Raw genomic sequence first — 18,477 nt, forward strand, 5'->3', positions numbered from 1 at the left:
AACTTAACAATTGCAATAATTCACTTAACGACTGTGGCAAGAAAGTTTACAAAATGAAGCAAAACTCACTTAACAAATGTCTCACTTAGCAACATAAATGTTGGACTTAGTCGTAGGTTGAAGACTACCTGTGTTGTCAACCACTTCAGATCTTGATCCATTTCTTTTATTGTGCAGCAGCAACATCAGCAGAGAATTTGGCCGTAAGTAGAATAATATCCCTGCTAGGTAAATGGAAGACCACTTGTCTGTCTCAGTTGCTACCCTTAAACCCAACACATTATGATGAAGTTGTATCTAATGGTGTCATCCCATTAATAATGGAAATTGGCAGCAGTGCAACATGCAGTCAGATGTTCAGGTTCCAAATCTGCTCATTAACTTTGAAAAAATAATACATGCAAATCGGGGGGGGGGGGGGGTTGGTAATGGCAAGGGGAAGCGACCAAGAAGGAGGCTCTATGGCAGGAGTGTTAAACTCAAGGCCCACAGGCTGGATCCAGCCCACAGGGTGCTTAAATCTGGCCTGTGGGGCCAGCCTGGAAATAGCAAAGGACTGACTTGTGGTGCTTCTGGCAGTCAAAATGCAGTGCAGGGGGCCACGCATGGCCCCTCCGCACCCCATTTTGGCTGGCAAAGTGCTGCAGGAGACCATCCACGTAGTCCCCCCATGCCTGTTTTGACCAGCAAGGTGCTACAGGAGGCATCCATCTCCCACGCCATCGACCCAGCCAGCCCGCAGAAGAGAACTACAATGCTGATCTGGCCCTCAAAGAAATCCAGTTTGACACCTCTGCTCTATGGTGTTTTACAGCATTTATATGCAGTCGATAATAATAGTATCTATATTGCCTGCCCATCCTCTCATATCATATTGCCAATTGCATGGGACACGATGATGATTGTAGTGGTGATGATAAAAAAAGTGCAACTACTTTCATTTAATTGGAAAAGGACAAAAACAGAATATTGGTGGAACTGGTTTTGTAACTGGAATGCTACCAGGAGGAATTTCTTTGTGGGCATAAGCTATTCCCAAGTATATGTTACAGAATCTGGGAAAATATCATTTCCCTGAAAATAAGACCTCCCGGATAATAAGCCTAATTGGGTTTTTGAGCACATGTGCTAAAAATAGGCCCTCCCCAAAATATTGCAACACAGCAGCAGCCCTGAGGTGACCACGTTCGCTGCCTCCTGCACCCCAAAAATTATACCTCCCTGAAAATAAGGCGATTATTTTGGGGGTTGAAAGAAAATAAGACCCTGTCTTATTTTTAGGGAAACGTAGTAGTTAACGAACTAGAAATTTCTTGAAATCCAATGCATCTGTTCATAAGATGCCTTTGCTCCCTTATACAGAGATGCAGGAACTAAGGAAGTTAAATCTTTTGAAATTCTTTGAAAGCTGGACTTCAGAATTTTTTTTCCAAAATCTTAAATCAGCCATGTGTTACTAATCGTCCCAGGCTACTTTCAAAGTGTCCCCCATCTTTTATGAATGCCTGAGAGGCATTCTCAACTGGAGGAATAAAAACTGATAAGATTGCAAGTGAAGCTATATGTCTACATACCAACAGCAATAACCAATAATAATGTTTAAATGATATGTGTAAAATTCAAAATGTTTTCACTTCAGCAAGTGATTCTGTAAGCATTGAGTAAGGGGTAGACATTAACAGTGTTGTGAATCGCTACTATACAGCAAACATTCTAAGTATTATTATGCTCTTCTAAGGTCAGTTGCTCTGGTTGCAGCTGCCATGTAAGTTTGGACATCAACTGTGTCAAAAATGCCTTCTGAATTCTACTACCCCTTAACTTTCACTCCTCCCTATTTACATTTTAATTCAAGTTCTTAACTCTCACTTGAGAAAATGTGTGTCACATTTGCTCATGCACTTGGGCATAATTTTATTATTATATGTTGAGATGCAGACCAGACCACAAGACCCGGCCCAGGCCTAGGCCAGTGATGGCTAACCTTTTTGTTTTTGGGTGCCAAAAAAACCTAGGGAGTGCACGCAGTAGCGTGCCAGCACCCATAATGCAAAGCAACCCCAAGTCTCTAAACTTACGGTTGACCCTTTGGGCCTGTTTTTTGCCCTCCCCAGCCTCCGGAGGCTTTCGTGGAGCCTGGGGAGGGTGAAAACGGCCTCCTCTGCGCCCCCAGAGGTCTTCCAGAAGCTGGAAACAGATTGTTTCCGAACTTCCAGTTGGCCCTTGGGGCTGTTTTTCACCTTCCCCAGGCTCCGGAAGTTTTCCTGAAGTCTGGGGAGAATGAAAACAGCTTCCTCTCGCCCTCCAGAAGACAAAAAATCAGCTGACCGACACTTGCATGTGTGCTGGGGCTTATGGGTTGCATGCCGGCAGATATGGTTATGCATGCCACGGGTTCCCCATCAGGGGCCTAGGCTTTTCTAACAGATTTCACCTGACTCATGAGCTGATGTAAATACAGGTCTTGGATCAAAATTAGTAGAAGTTGTGAGAGAACATTTAAAATTCATCCTGCTAATAGAGAAATTATATTTCTTTCTCTTTAGGAACATGGTAAGCAGCCTGGGACTCAGGTTCACTGCCAGATCCCATCATGGGCTGATGTTCCAATTCCAGAGGAATTCTCCTAACTATCTTAGACCTAAAATCAAAACCCAACACTTAGAATTTATTAGTTCAAAGAGGCCTCTGTGGTTCAATGAGATTGATAGTATGACTCTGACAGGTTGCTGTGTGCTTCCATCTGTTTTGGATCTGAAGGTCAACTGCTACAAGCTGGGTATCTGGAACTGACAGGATTCCAGCACAATTTCTTCAGGAAAGTGTGAGCTGCTATTTTACCTTCTGAACTTTCATCATTTCCTTGTGTCCATTTAAAGGAGTAAATACTGGCTGGTATTTTGTATCACCCAGAAGTTTGACTCGTATGTTAATAGGGATGGGAAGAAGAAATGTAATCCATCTTTCAGTGGTCTCTTATAGAAGATGGGAAGTGGAATTTTCGGGCTACTATCAAAATAAGATTTCTGAAATTGAGATAATGGTGGAGCTTTTATAGTTCCTTGTGGCAATGATTCATCCTTGAGGAATCTATATATTTGATTGTCCCCAAATACAAACATGAAGGTAAACAAGTACAAGTTAGCACTTTCGCCTTATTTCTGTGTTCCAGAAGATATCACTAAGTAGCATTCTTTAATATAATACAATTTTTCAAGCTGGGAAAATAAGAAACAAGGTGTTACTAGGATAAAGCTATATTGATTTTCACAGTTCTGTATAGCATACTAATTGGGGAAAGATGGTTTCCTTTCCTGTGTAGGTTTAAAATTGATAGAAAAAACGATTAGGACTGAAATAATGGGAGGATTTGTCAGAGCCAAAACATATACAGGGCTATGTTTATTTGAATTGAAAGTATCATAGATAGTAATTCTGAAAGAGAGAAGACATATTTTATTTAAAAAAATCAATTATCTCAAAAAATTACAAGTAGTCACATTGATTATCATTCTTCATTATTGGAATTTCAAGTATGCCATCTGACATTTCTATCAATACTACGTTCCAGACGTCACAAAGACTTTTTTTCCTTCAAAACCTCCTTCAAAGCAGCCCAATCAAGATGGAGTTTTAACCGATCTGACAAAGGATACATGCTGTCTGTTTTTGAGGCAAAAGAAACAGAGGGTTAGAAGAAGAATCCTGAACACCATCGAGGATCAGAAAGCATTCTAGTATACAAGCGAATGCTGCCAATGTGGACAAAGTCCCAGCTTCACCCATGTGGCATTTGTCCTTCATAAGGGAGCTTTGTTGCTTAACATCAGCTATGTGTCAGCTTTCGAGCATCAGAGATACATAACACACTTCTTACTAGCATATGTGAAGGCAGCCAACTTTTATGTTAAGATACACAAGAGAGATGATACACAGATTTTTCATTCCCCATGGGAGAATGTATATACATTGATGACATTCACACATTAATATAATGATAAAAGATAACTATGAGGGAAGGATGTATGTTTGAGTATGTCCACATGCACTTGCCTTTATGACCTGGTTCTTGGAAAAAAAATATTGACCAAGTTCAGTCAATCATCTAGTCCCAAAGTTGGGGATTATTGCTCAAATCCTGATGGAGAATGCTTGTTACAGGTAAGTATTTCTTCCTATCACTGTTGTTGAATGCCTTAAAATGTGCCACTCATTCCTTGAACCAAAAGCACTTCCACGCCACTGTTTACCACTTCAGGACTGGCCCAATTGATTTGACACAGAGCCAAGGTGGCGCAGTGGTTAAATGCAGCACTGCAGGCTACTGCTAGATCAGCAGGTCAGCGGTTCAAATCTCACCGGCTCAGGGTTGACTCAGCCTTCCATCCTTCCGAGGTGGGTAAAATGAGGACCCAGATTGTTGGGGGCAATATGCTGACTCTCTGTAAACCGCTTAGAGAGGCCTGAAAGGCCTATGAAGCGGTATATAAGTCTACTGCTATTGCTATTGCTATTGCTATAATTGTGATTCTGACTTCCTAGTGGAAGTAACATTTTCTTATTTATTAGAGTTCTGCAGACATTAAGGATGATTCATTTCCACATTGCCAGGAATTGTTGTCCATGCTGACTACCCAACCATTAACTACTCCCCCACACCCTACACCCCTCACACATAACATAGTTCAACACTATTCCTGGAGTTTGTCTCATTTTGTATCCTTATTCGGAATTAAACTTTCTTTCTTTCCCAGTCTAGCTAATTTAGCAGCATCTAAATAAGGTTACAGCGATTAAGCAAAGTCACTAGTTGACTAACTGTTTCTTTCATAGCTCACAGGGACTTCAGAAAGCAACAGAGTGGTGGACTGCAACCAAGAAGCTCTGGAAAATTTCATTCTTACTATTAACATTTTTTACAATCAACTTCGTCCTCAGTTAAGCTGTTAGTCTATTTTTATTAATATTGTTTGTGTTGTGAAATCTACCTGAAGCCAGATTGCTCCAACCAGTGCTCATCTACAGTACAGTTAACATTCAAACCTGGTACTTCTACTGGTAGTCCTCATTTAGCGACCACAAATGCGACTGGCAATTCGATCTTTAAGTGAAGTGGTCACTAAGTGAAACCATGGATGTGCCTCCAATCTTAGCTTTCCTTTGCTTCAAAGACCTGCTAAGATCATAATTGCAAGGATGAGTTGGAAAGTTACTTTGTCATCACAACCATAACTGAATGGTCACTAAATGAGGCAGTCGGTAAACAAGGACTACCTGTACTGCAACAGCCAGTGATGTTAATGTGGCAAGCACATAAAAGCAATTCTAGTGTCAAGCGGAGATGTTAGTCTAACTAGCAGTTAACATCCTGTGCCTCTTACTCATGCACCGGAAAGGATCATGCTTGTATCACAGACCACAGGGGGTGGGGAGATATTGTCATACTGTACCTTCTTGCAGGTTATGAAGATGTTAAATGGATGCTGGATTATCACTTCGAAACACAAATCCTTTGACCAAAACAAGGACTACATTAATTGGAGAACTAACTTGCTCTGAAGAAAGCCCTTGTTAATGACCGCTCCAATGACATGCCAAAGCCAAATTTTGGTTCACAAGCACACAAGTGGATCACAATCTTATGTCCACAGTGGGCAAAATTTTAATGAACGTCTGAGTCTCGTTTATGCTATGCCAATCCCACACAACCATCATTCTGGATCGCTGCAAGCCCCACATGTTAGCTGCCTTATGTGGGAATGAGGTAAGCTTCCAACCTTGGTTAGAATGGCTCCTGCAAAGGCTGAGATAGCTGTGTGTCCCAAAAGTGGTTTTTCAAAAGGCAACTGGATTTGGGGGGAGGGAGTTTTTTGTTTTGTTTCCTTGAACAAGCTTTTTAGATGAGAAGCAAAACTTCCTCAAGGGGGGGAAAAGTCCATTTGCCTTTTTAAAAACCACCTTTGGGATAACCATGACCTGGATGACTGAGAATCTCCATAGATATGGAGAATGTGTGCACATTCATTAAGCATTTTATTTGTTTCATGCAGCCATAGCGAAGTGTGAGGGAAAGAATCAATCTCCCCACTTTTTCCTGCATTGACTCATGGACTAAACTGCCACTCTGATTTGTGTTGGGCTTCCTTAATGCAGGGCTTAGAATAAAAGGATTCAGTGCCTTGCAGCTTGACAATTTGTTTTTCAGTGTTCAGAATTATAGTCACATACACAATACTATTTCTAGGTTATCCAGCGCCTCAAGAATTCTGTACAGTAGCAGAACCCTAATGTGAGGAAAGTAATTACTGCTATTTGTCAGGAACGTAGACACCGAAAGCATTCCCTTTGTGTATCCTCTGCCTACTATTGCTGTAATACATGATAGAACAAGGGTTTCTAAACTTTTAGGAAGGCCATTACACCTTCCTTTAATGTAATTTTAACCCTCTTTCACAAGTGAACAATGAAAACAATACAATGAAATTTGGGAAAGGTGGTTTTATTGTAACGGTATACAACTTCACCCCTTGCCTGGCCTGCCTGCACTACCCCAAGGAAGGTGGGAACTCGTAGGACAGATATTTAAATCTCAACATAGCTTCTGGCAACAGTGGCTCTATTTTCCCTTCAGAAGGGTAAGTTGATTATCTTTCTATTTTCTTTCTGTCTCTGTCTTATAGAGAGCAATGTTAATCTTTTAATGCTCTTCTAGTTCTCCAACTACACAGAACTCAAGAGAACTTCTAAATCAGAGCTGGATATATATTTTTTCAGATAAATACTATGGGAAGCGAATCAGATTGGGATTATAGCATTATAAAAGGGAAGATTTATTTCCCCTGAGCCATAATTGCCAGATACTACTGGGAGCAATGCAGAGAAACCAGACAAATATGCTTATCGGAAAATGGGTTTTTCCAACACTGGGAAAGATCATCACTTGTTTAAAAGGCTCCTATATTTCATTTAGTCCTAAAACGTAACCAGTCCCAGTCACTCCCCTGGAGCCTACTGGTATGGATGAATTTTAAGGGAACTTTACCTAAATGAATAACCCTCTACAGTAACTTGTATAGGAAAAAAGGCTGACAGCATCCATACAAGCTTTTGTCTCCCAAGTGCTTTTATGAACAAAAAAGCAAAAGTTCTGTTCACGTAATGGCCAAAAGCTGTTTCTTTAAGATTGCATGGCTGGGCAGTTCATGGATCTTGGATACTTCTTTTTTTTATCCCTGTTAGCTTTAATCTAACTGTTCTGAATCCTGTTTAGTCTTTTTGTCCCTTGTCAATATGTTATTCCTACTTTTATCTTTTTGTAACTGCAAGTCTAAATCTTAAATTTGGGGTGGGAAGCCCCAGACACGGGAAGTAATACCTTTGAGTGTTGGTCCAAACCTAACAATTATGGGAATTATCTTGTGGGTTGTGGGGGGGATCTAAAGAGCCACTTGGAGTTCTAGTCACTAAGTTCACATTTATTAGTGCTATTTATATTTAATAGGAGGAATGGGAAGTACTTGCCAAAAAAATGGAAGGGCAATTGTATACAGGTGGAATTCCATGCTTATGGAGCCATTAACTGTATTTTTCCATCTCCAAATCAGAGAAAAACCCACAAAATGTTTGTGTTCCACAATGATTCCAAAAGGGAAAATCAAGGGGGTTGGGTACACAGCATGTAAACAAAGCTGATACCTGGATTACTTTTACTAACTGACAAATCTCAGTCACTCCTTTTAGGTATTAAATCAGGTCTTCCGCACAGAATAGGGGCCAATGTCTTTCTCCAGCCTTTGCAGATCTTTGATCATACATCTAAAGGCTAGGTATCCACAAGACCGAGCCTATGACAAAATTTCTGTAGCAGCAGAGCTTTGCAAAACTGACCGCATCTTTACAAAATTGCCCATAGTGGCTATTCCCTTTCAATCATCTCTTTGATTTAAAAACATACCTTCAGCTTCTGAAATAGTGATTTATAATTCATAGGAATAAAGTTACGCCACTCTGCAGAACCCTATCTAGATGAATATGTAGTATCAGGAACCAGCTGGCTTCCATAATTCATTTTCTAATATTTATTTTAGTGTTTTTACATGGCTTTGCTTATCATTGATTTTGATAATATAGTGGTATTGCCTTGAAAACTATATAGATTTTAAGGTTGTGTTCTAGAACCCCAGAAAGAAAAGAAGAGAGCTAATTAGAATGGCCTATAAACTGACAGGTACCATGCACAAGAGCCCTGTTATTTATCCTAATTAGCCTCAAAGCTTAAAGAAAGTAATGTGACAAGATTCTCTTTTCACTCAGCACTCTATTTTGTTATTTCAAAGGTTTGCAATTTAAGATATTTATGGTTGTAATAATCTTATGCAAGCAAGGGCCATTGAGCACAGTAAATACAATGACATCCTTAGGTTTCTATTATATGTGCCATAAATTCCTTTGAATAAAATTGTCCCAGTTGGGTATCTATCATATTTGTGTAGTTATAAAAATCAGAACGTAAGACATCATAGATTAGTTCAGGTTTTGACAGGATGTGTTTAGTCTTACGCTAATGTTCAAGCTATAGCAGATGCTTATTTGCAATAAAGACGTTTTTTTATTACACTTATGCAGCAGTGAGCTACTACATAAGAGAGAAATATAACTACTAGTTGTTTTTTCAGCTGCTTATCCAAGTAGGTTTGGTAAATCTTTTCATGATCTTTCATTCTGCTTAATATGAAAATCCCCCAGTAGTATGTGGATTGATTTCAGGATATAATACCTTACTGCTGTGGCTTAATTTGGCTCCCAAATTAGGCTGATGACAACTTTATGCAATGATCATCTTAAGCCATATGGTTCACCAGATGATCAACTATAAATCCTCCAGCACCAGCCAGCGTAGGCAGTAATGAGTTGGAATATGTTGTTCTGTAGTATTATAATCCTCTGTTTCCTCAACCTGGCTTTAAAGTCACACAGTGAAAAATTACCATAGGCCTTCCTCCTACCTTCAGGTTCAGTTTACCACATACCTGAGTCCATCTGGATATTCAGAGGAGATTCAAATAAATGCAGGAACTGAGCTGGTTTCAATAACTCTTGACACTCCAGGAGGAAACCAATGGTGTCTTGGGAAACAATGAACTCTGGGACTTTTTCCAAAAAATGGTCTGGTAAGTTCTTAGGGCTCTGAAGGTGAGAGAAGAAGAAGCGGCTCATCAGGTAATTTTCCACAGCCCAGCAAGTGCAAATAAACACAGTGGCAAACCCCGTTGTGGAAAACGCTGTGGCTTGCTAGCTAATACAATGGAAAAGCAACAAAGGCATCTGTGACTCCTCTTCTTCCTTTGAAAGGTGAAACTGGGCAGGAATAGGAGCATCAATCAAATAATTGTAGCAGTTGTAGATGCTGTGATAGTGCCACTCTGTCAAGGGATAGAGGGATTGTCTGCCCCAAATCTAGATGCTTCCTTCCCATAAGAATCATCAGGACAGTGAATAGCCGTGCTCCTAGATAGCAGTGCTGCCAGCTGAAATACTTTTTAAACTGTTAAGGAAAAGATGTGGAGAAGAAAAGAAAAAAAGAACCCTTCTACTATACTTTAGTTGAAAATCTCCACCAGAAAGAAATAATGGCTATCATTCATGGAGTGGGATGGGGGAAGTAAAAAGTGAGTCTCTGTCTATCACACCCACAGTAAAAAGTGCTACAGGCACCTCTGTAATCTGCTGCCTTCAATAAATTGAAATTGCAAGTCCTCAAGTTCCCAGGTGATGCAATCATGGGCCATTCTGGTTTGGAATTCTTAGACTGTTTATGCCAGAATATCTGGGCCAGAGCAGAAAAGGGTATTTCCCAGGCAACTGTGGGAAACAAATGAGGCTCCTGAGCCTTCACAAGCCAGAGATCTGCCTCCAGTGCCTTTCCTGCTTAATTCTGCCCAGGACAAAGACCAAAAGGTGAGGGGGGTGTTAGGGACCACTTTACAACTTTTTAGTTGTCCCAAACATCAGGGAACACCTTTCCACACGCCACATCTCCCCAGCCATGTCTTACTGCTGGAGACTCTTGGAGGAAAAGTCGCTAGATACATAGGCTGCCATGGCTGCAGACTTTGCATCTCCCTTCCCACGTCCATAAAGTTAGGCCCCTATCCTCTTCCCCCATGTTGTACTAAGCCAGGTATTTGCATGATTTTATTGCATGCTTCTGAGAGTAGATTTTTCATTTCATTTTTTTTTCATTTATACTTTATTTGTATGCCGCCCTTTTCCCTGAGGGGACTCAGGGCGGCTCACAGTTGAAGGGGGGGGGGGAAGACAGACAAGTTACAAACATAGAGTCATACACCGTTAAAAACACAACAGTCACACCATTCGAGTGGGGTTACAAGTCGTTAGCCCCAGGCCTGTTGGAACAGCCAGCTTTTAAGGGCTATGCGGAAGGTCTGGAGGGTGGTGAGGGACCACCACATAAAATGAGGGGCCCAAGGGGGAAAAAGCCTTTTCTGTGGTGGATCCTTCCTTTTGGAATATCATTCTCCTGAGGTAAGATTGCTCTCCATCTTGGTACATTTCTGCAAAGCCCTGAAAACATGGTTTTTGTCAGTGGGCCTGGGAATCCAGGGCGATATGGAACTGATCAAGTGGCTAGTGTGATTGTGTGGTTGTTGACACTGCTGGGAGGATGGGGTAGGATGCTTATGGGTTCTTACATTGTGAAATTTTAACATTGGAAGATGCCCGGAGTCACCATGCGTGAGTTGGGCAGCCATGTCAATTTGTTTTATAAATAGCATTTTCCTCCCTGGAACTCTCTTGCTAGGCACAACTTCCATCTTGCCCCCAACCCCCAATTAGCAAGACCAATAACGGACCTCAATTTTATTGCCTTTAGTGGAGAAGACTGGTTAATGCATAAGTCTTTAGATGTATGAGAAGTGGGTCTCACTGGGTGAACAATCTGTGACGGTTGTGTTACTAGCACTGTTTCAAGCCTTGGGTGGTAACCATAGACATAGAAGAGGCTTAAGGAGTTTTCAAGGTCATTCCGGAAACAGCTGGAGAAGAAGTTATACCTTGGGATACCTTAGCAGATGTTTGCCCAATTTCAAGAGTGTAGCGAGGCATTCAGAAATGGTAGCCTCCACCGGCTCCTCATGAAAAGTCTCATAGTTCAGGTATCTCTCCGGTAGATTCAACACTTTATAACTCCACTGTGGGAAGAGTCGAGCAGGAAGATTGTGGGACATAACCAGGATCTTGGCATCCAGGACTAGCACTCTGAAATAGATCCACCACCACCACCCCAAAAAAAGTGGATCAGGACAAAATTGTTAAGTAGCAGTGTGAGAGGACAAGCACTTCCTTATGCTTGGAGAAGATAAAGTAGTCAAATTTCTTCTTTGGAGCAGAAGGCAATTAAGTTGCCACATTCTAGGCAGAAACATACAGTGGAATCCAAAGATTTACACACAGAGAATATGAACAATACCTTAAGAGACAGAATTCCTTCTTTCCACTAGAAATTAAGGCATTTCTTAAGCTTCAAGAGGGAAATAATGCAAAAATGTATTCTCAGATGTAATAATATAAACCTTGAGGGAAATCAGGGTTTTCCTGTAAGAATCTGGCACCCTGAATGTTGGGTAGCATGTTGACAAATATGTGGATGTCATTTAACCAAATATTCCATATTCAGGCACCAGATGTTATCCATGACAACAGGGAAAATGGTTCCATTTGGTGACAGAAAAGCTCTATTAAGGCATAACAGTTTATTCACACTAGTCATCATAAGAGCGTATCATTTGTTATGTCAGTGGCCCATCTTCTTTCAGAACCAGGCCTCTGGCGCATATGGAGTTTTACGTCTGGCCAGAATTACCGTTTATAAATTAATCTCACTTTTCTGTCAAATAAGTAACATAAATGGTCCTCTAATGCCTTCATACATTTGTGAGTTAATTAGCTGGACCACAAATGAGCAAGAACTTTTGGAAAACCAAAAGAACAGGTCCTTCAATTATTGTCAGCCAAACTTTTTCAGCACTAAAAACCTGGATCCAGGATCCCACAAGCGCAAAATGCGTTTTAGGGGGTCAAAGCAAATCTTTTCATTAGAATTATGAGGTGGCGGGGGGGGGGAGCCCTGAGCTTTAAGAGAATTAATGGCTTACCTCTTCTGCTCTTCAATGTCCCTCAGATCCCTTAGGACAGAGTAGAGCACATCACTGGATGACTAAAAGAAAAAAAAGTCATGCTAAAAATCACATTAGTAGTAACTCATGCCACTGAAGAAGAACATCCATCTCGGATCATTTATTGCACAGGAAAAGGTTGTCAAACTATTAGGACATCTGCACATTTTCTCCCCTGGACATGATCTGCTGACTTTATGTTACCACAATTTATGGCAGGAAACCAAGCAAGAATCTCCTTGCCAACCAATAATATGGAAATGAAGAGCACCTTTTTCTCCTCATGTCCTCTGTTCAGCAGCATAGCCTTATAATGAAATATTGTCCAGCTGCTTTCACAACAGTAGTCAATCAACGTTTTGTGTTGTGACCTTGTAAATTGTCTGCTGCTTAGTTTCCTTCATCCGTTGACAGATGAGACAGCCAAGTTCTACCTTATTTATTTCCTGATTCCAGCAATCAGCTTTAATCCAGCCTCTTCAAATCTACAATCATTGTAATTTATAGATCACATGCCATGTCATACTTTTTTATGATGAAATTTGGCACATGCCTGATTGATTCTATACTGCCATTAGCATATGTTCTTGGAAAAAAATAAAAAAAATATTTGTTGGAAAAAATATTGTGATTAAAAGACCGATCTTTCTGATGCTGGAAAAGCCCTAAGTTTTTTTTCTTTCCTTTTTAAATATAGGTTTGGGATGTAATTTTTGTCACAGATGCCAAGAATTGTGTTCACCTCCCCCCTTCCCTCCCCCCACCCCGACCCCGTTCTGACTGTCCTTGTCCTCCTCTGCTGGTTCAGATATCTAGTAACCCTACTAAATCATTACTACATAATGGTTTTCTCCCTTCTTGAGCATCCATCAAGAAAAAATGAACTATCCCACTTCTTGTGAGTTTTTTGCAGCTTTTACTTCTAAAATGTAGTACAGATCCACAGCTGGTGTAACATAAGCACAAAGATTACATTAAAGCAATTTAATGTAATCTCAAGGGGGAAAAAATCCTCCAGGGACCTGCAAGGACGTTTGCTCCAAATTAAAGTCTTCCCTCTCTGTAGCAATCCTACAGATATAGCTTGCACGTTGAAAGAACAAAGTTCATATTGAACCAATTCAGTTTCCTCACGGCAATTGTCTTTGAATAAAATCCCATGAATATTTTCCTTCAACTCTGTCTGGCTCCCTCCTTTTGAGCCAGATCTTCTTTGGCTCCTCTGTCTTTGACTCTCCATAGCAATGATTCAAGCAAATCCACTGGGCAACTAGATCAGTGTTTCTCAACCTTGGGAACTTGAAGATGTCTGGACTTCAACTCCCAGAATTCCCCAGCCAGCATTCGCTGGCTGGGGAATTCTGGGAGTTGAAGTCCAGACATCTTCAAGTTCCCAAGGTTGAGAAACACTGAACTAGATAATGATTGCTCCCACCCTCAGCTAAGTAATTATATAAATTGAATAACTAAATTAAAATAATAAAATAAAATAATAAAATCTTCTCAGAGGAGAAACTTCCAATCTTTTTCTTTCTCTGCCGCTACTATTCAGAATCCACTGCACAAACACACATGCTGCAGCCACCTGGCTATTGAATAGTTTTAGAAAATAGGATCTCCCTGCGCCTTCTCCCTTTTATCTCTTGTGCATGATAGTCTTTCTGCCAGCAGAGGGAGCTACTCCCTTTTGTTCCTTGCCATATTTATGAAGCGGAAAGCTTTTACAATACATTACTTGCTTCTGAAGCGAGTTTATTTTATTTCCGTTCTGTCCCGCTTGTCCATACAATGTGACCACCCCATTTAGGGCAAGTTAAAGTATGATCAGACATTCACAGTTCTTGCAGGAAGAACAATCCAGGCTTTGGTTTTTATATTTCCTACAACCTGAAAATTAACTTTTTAACCACTCCTAACTTGCTCCAGTCAACTGCAATAATTATATTGCGTCCATAATAACAGGTGCAAAAAAAAATATTTTCTTCCTTCCTATTTTGTTGTTATTTTCACATAGCAAAATACAGTAGAATTTCCTTTCTTAATCATAGTTCTGGGTTCAATGTTTGATAGTTTTATATTGCTCATAATCTATATAAATAAAAGCCAAATACCACTCACTCATCACAAAATCTCCAGAACAGTAAAGCCTACAAACTTGAAATTTGGCACATATGTTCCTCTTGGCTTCTAGGTGCTCACTAAAAAAGGTTTTTTTCAAATGACCATCAGATCATTAGTATTTCTTATACAGTAATTAATATGCTCCGATACTAAGGAGTTCTACTCCCTCTCCTCACTTGAAAAGAACTTTGTTCCAACTGCCAGTTGTCTTATATTAACATGCTCTGATGCTAAGGAGCTACATATTCTACTCCCTCTCCCCTTCTGAAAAGAACTCTGTTCCAACTGTCAGTTGCCTTACATTCAGTTACCTCAGTTCAAACTGGCAGACGTTCCACTCCTTCACTCAGGAGCGATCTGGGGCTCCTTACAGTACTAAATGTCGGTACCGCACCAAAATGTCTACGCCTTCCACCTATGGAACTGCTTCCTGACTCAAGGCGGTGGGAGCAATATTCCCTTATGTGTTTCAATCACTGACCGTCACTAAGCGAACTCTGTTCCAACTGCCAGTTGCCTCACATTCCATTACATCAGTTCAAACTGGCAGATGTTCCACTCCTTTACTTAGGAGCGGTCTGGGGCTCCTTACAGTAGTAAATGTTGGTACCCTACCAAAATGTCTATGCCTTACACCTATGGAACTGCTTCTGAACTCAAGACAGTGGGAGCGATATTCCAGAGGTGGTATTCAGCAGGTTCTGACCAGTTCTGGAGAACCAGAAATTTTGATTAGTTCAGAGAACCAGTAAATACCACCTCTGACTGGCCTTGCCCACATCTATTCTCTGCAGGGGGGGGGGTTCAACCGGTTCGCGGCGGTCCCGGCGAACAGGTTGGTCGACGAACCTGGAAGTAAGTAACTTCCGGGAACGGCGAAGGGCCCACCCACCTGCCCGCGTTCCTTACCCGGTTTTGACGAGTTCTGCACTTCCACGCATGCGCAGGATGCATACAGCGCCTGCGCGATCCTCCAGGAGCAGCTGGAGCATCGCACAGACGCTAGTACGCATGCGTGCGCTGCGCGCGTGCACGAGGATGCCGCCGGCCCCGTTCCAACCGAACCGGTTGGAACGGGGCGAGAAACCCACCCCTGATTCTCTGCCTCCTGAGTCCCAGCTGATCAGGAAGGAATGAGGATTTTGCAGTAACCTTCCCCTGGAGTCGGAAGGGAATGGATATTTTACAGTATCCTTTTCCTGCCATATCCACCAAGCCACGTACACAGAACCGGTAGTAAAAAAATGTGAATCCCGCCATTATGATACTCCCTTATGTGTTTCAACCACTGAGCCAATAGATTGTGAATTGAATTTCTCCTGCATAGCCTGATCACATAGTTTCATCATGAAGCACGGATATCCACTAGTGGCTTATATTGATGAGAGAGACTTAGGGTTAAAAAACCATCTCCGTGATCAAGTTCCTTTATTCAAAAATGAAGATGCGTTCAGACACTAATGAGATAAGCTTTTCAAATGAATTAATATCAGAAATGAATGTTAATTAAAATCAGAAATATGCCAGATTCTTTCTGTTCTCATGTAGCGCAACAACAGTATTATAAACAAGTCCAAAAACATGACTTGTTAAAAGATCCAAACTGAGTCTGCCATTGTAAAGAAATCACAGCAATAAAATCAGTTTCTGCTCAGATTTTGAAGTTTGTAAGAAGACCCAGAGACGAAATATGGAAATGTAGTTCAAATAATTTTTAGCTAGGAAATTAAATATAATATATTAGCTATGGTATATGTTTTATCGATGTTAGATTGTCCACAAACATTCTTGAGGTTAGAAGACAGGTTATTCAGCAAAGTTTCCAAAATCCAACAGTTTCCCAATAGTGGGAAAAGGGAAAGGGAAAAAAAAGCATGAAATAACCATGAAGAAATAATGTAACTTATTTTCATAGAGTGAGTGTGTATTCAGTATCTATTACAGAGACATTTTTTTCTCAGATTCATTTGTCATAAGGGCATCTATTTGTTTCTAACACATCATCTTTCTTTTAGGTTAGGAAAAGTAATCAATATGGAATCCTCAACAAAATGATCTCTAACCACCCTGCAAAATTAGAAAATGCTTCTTACATACAGAGTAAAGCTAAGACATGACCTGACTGCAGATTTGCTAAATGGAGTGTCTGTTTTCTAATGCACTTTAGACAAATGGGTATATTTTCATCTAAACAATTTGTATGTACAGTATTTAAGCAGCTAATCTGTTCAGACCATTAATGGTACCTCAAAGCTGGGGATTCAATTGTTTTATAGTCATTTACATGTGTACAACACTCTATGTCTAAAGTCTAGTTAAAACATTCAGCATTCAATCCTATCAGTTGTCAACAAGAGCTGATATAAATTCTTTGCAGAATTGATAGACACTGGTAAACAGACAATTTTTAACTCAGTTTGTAAAACTGTCTCTGACTTTTTTCATTAGCTTCCAGTTATACAGATAATGTTACAATGGCAATTTGGACAGAATTTCCACCACTAAGCAATGTGGTCATAATGCAGCATGTCACATGGCTGCATTGCTTAGTGATAGCAATCTCCACGATCTTTGTGACTTGCCATCATAACCCCAGGACTGCCCAGGTTATTAAGCAGGAAGAACAGGAGTCCCAGGCAAGCAGGTTATGGAATGGGACAACTTGTTGTGGCCAACTAGCGCAACCAACTCACTACAGGACAACTCACCATGACCAATTCATTATAGGACTACTGGCCATGACCAACTCACTATGGGACAACTCACTGTTGGACAATTTAACAATTCGATTTAATTATTTAAAATAAATAAAAAGTTCTTTTAATTTTTGTCATTCACATTTCATTTTGTCCCTCCTTTTTCATCCTTTCTTTAATTATTCTTTTCCACCATTTGTTTGATATTAGTATAACTCTTGTTCCATTAGTTGTCCTGCAATGAGTTGGCCGTGGCAAGTTGGCCATGATGAGTTGGCTGCGGTGAATTGTCATCGACCCACAAGGTGCTACAGAGCACCTGAAAAAGTGGCAGGACTGGGAGCAACTTCTGATCAGTTTCTTCAATGACTTTGTTTATGGGTAGCTGGTTATGTTAGAAATCACAATTGCAACTACAACTCACTGCAACATCATATTTGTGAGATGGGCAGCGAGCACCCATTTCAAATGCATGACTAAGGGGATGCTGTGACAGCTGGAGTTCTGAGGACCAGTCATAAGTCCCAGTCATTCAGCCATAACTTTGAATGGTCCCTGAACAAATGGTTGTAATCTGAGGACTACCTGTGGAATAAAAGCACTGTTCCCAAGATACTCTCTTCATTGCAAATATCACTGATTTTTGCTCTTTTATTTGCCTCCTGTGATTAAGTTGATCATGAAAGCAGACAACGTTTAAACAATATCACTTAATTTACTAAAAAAGAGGTTATTTGGAGAGCAAGTTGTTTGCTACTAAAAGGCATTTTTAAAAGGCCTCATTTACAATCCATCCAATGTGACTTTTCAAATGTTTGAAAATGAGGTAGAAGAGTGAGATATATGTAAATTGTAAGCTGGGACAAAAGCTTCAAAAAATGAAAAAGCAACTGTACAAATAAAAGGCTTTAGCCCAATTCATTCAAAAGAAAATTAGAATCTCACGAGAATATCTGGAGACTTTAAAGCCCAGTCGTCATCAGAGATCAGAAAGTTCAACCAATCGCCTTCAGAACTCTTCTTTAAATTACAGAAAATACATACCAGGTGATCAAATAGCAGCATTCCTCCATATTTCCTCCATATTTCCAGAATATGGAGAGACAAAGAAAGAACATGAACCAGAGACAAACCTTCACCGCTCCAAAAACAGAACCCAGCGGGCTCTTGTAACACAATCTGATATTTAGGAAGAGCAATAGGGTCCATTTGGCATCCATGTCAAAGCAAAGCAGCCCATTTTTGAAAAATTTCAATCTTGCATGGGAACAAATCTCTTTCCAGCCTTTGCCAGTTAAATGAACTATCTCTATCACAAAGAAAGGAATGTAAGCTACTACATTATCTTTCCTTTCACACCTCAAAAATCTGTAAGTGCCAAAAAGAGGGTCATTTTTCTTATTATTATTCCCTGCCTGTTTAAAGATGTCCATCCTTTACTTCAAAAATAGGCATAGTCAAAG

General features: G+C 40.4%; 1 protein-coding gene across 1 annotated transcript in view; it reads right to left on the reverse strand.

The window, feature by feature from the left end:
- Window positions 1-3,574: 3,574 nt before the first annotated feature.
- LOC116503229 (testis-expressed protein 47-like) overlaps window positions 3,575-18,477 on the reverse strand; it is a 28,916-nt gene continuing 14,013 nt past the window's right edge. Inside the window, exons 4-7 of the mRNA XM_032209488.1 lie at window positions 12,177-12,238; window positions 11,076-11,280; window positions 9,030-9,186; window positions 3,575-3,663 (exon numbers count right to left, since the gene is read on the reverse strand). Coding sequence (XP_032065379.1) covers window positions 3,575-3,663; window positions 9,030-9,186; window positions 11,076-11,280; window positions 12,177-12,238 — 513 coding nt within the window. The remainder of the gene's footprint in view (window positions 3,664-9,029; window positions 9,187-11,075; window positions 11,281-12,176; window positions 12,239-18,477) is intronic.

The sequence above is a fragment of the Thamnophis elegans genome, chromosome 2 (assembly GCF_009769535.1).
Source record: "Thamnophis elegans isolate rThaEle1 chromosome 2, rThaEle1.pri, whole genome shotgun sequence".
Taxonomy (NCBI): Eukaryota; Metazoa; Chordata; class Lepidosauria; order Squamata; family Colubridae; genus Thamnophis; species Thamnophis elegans.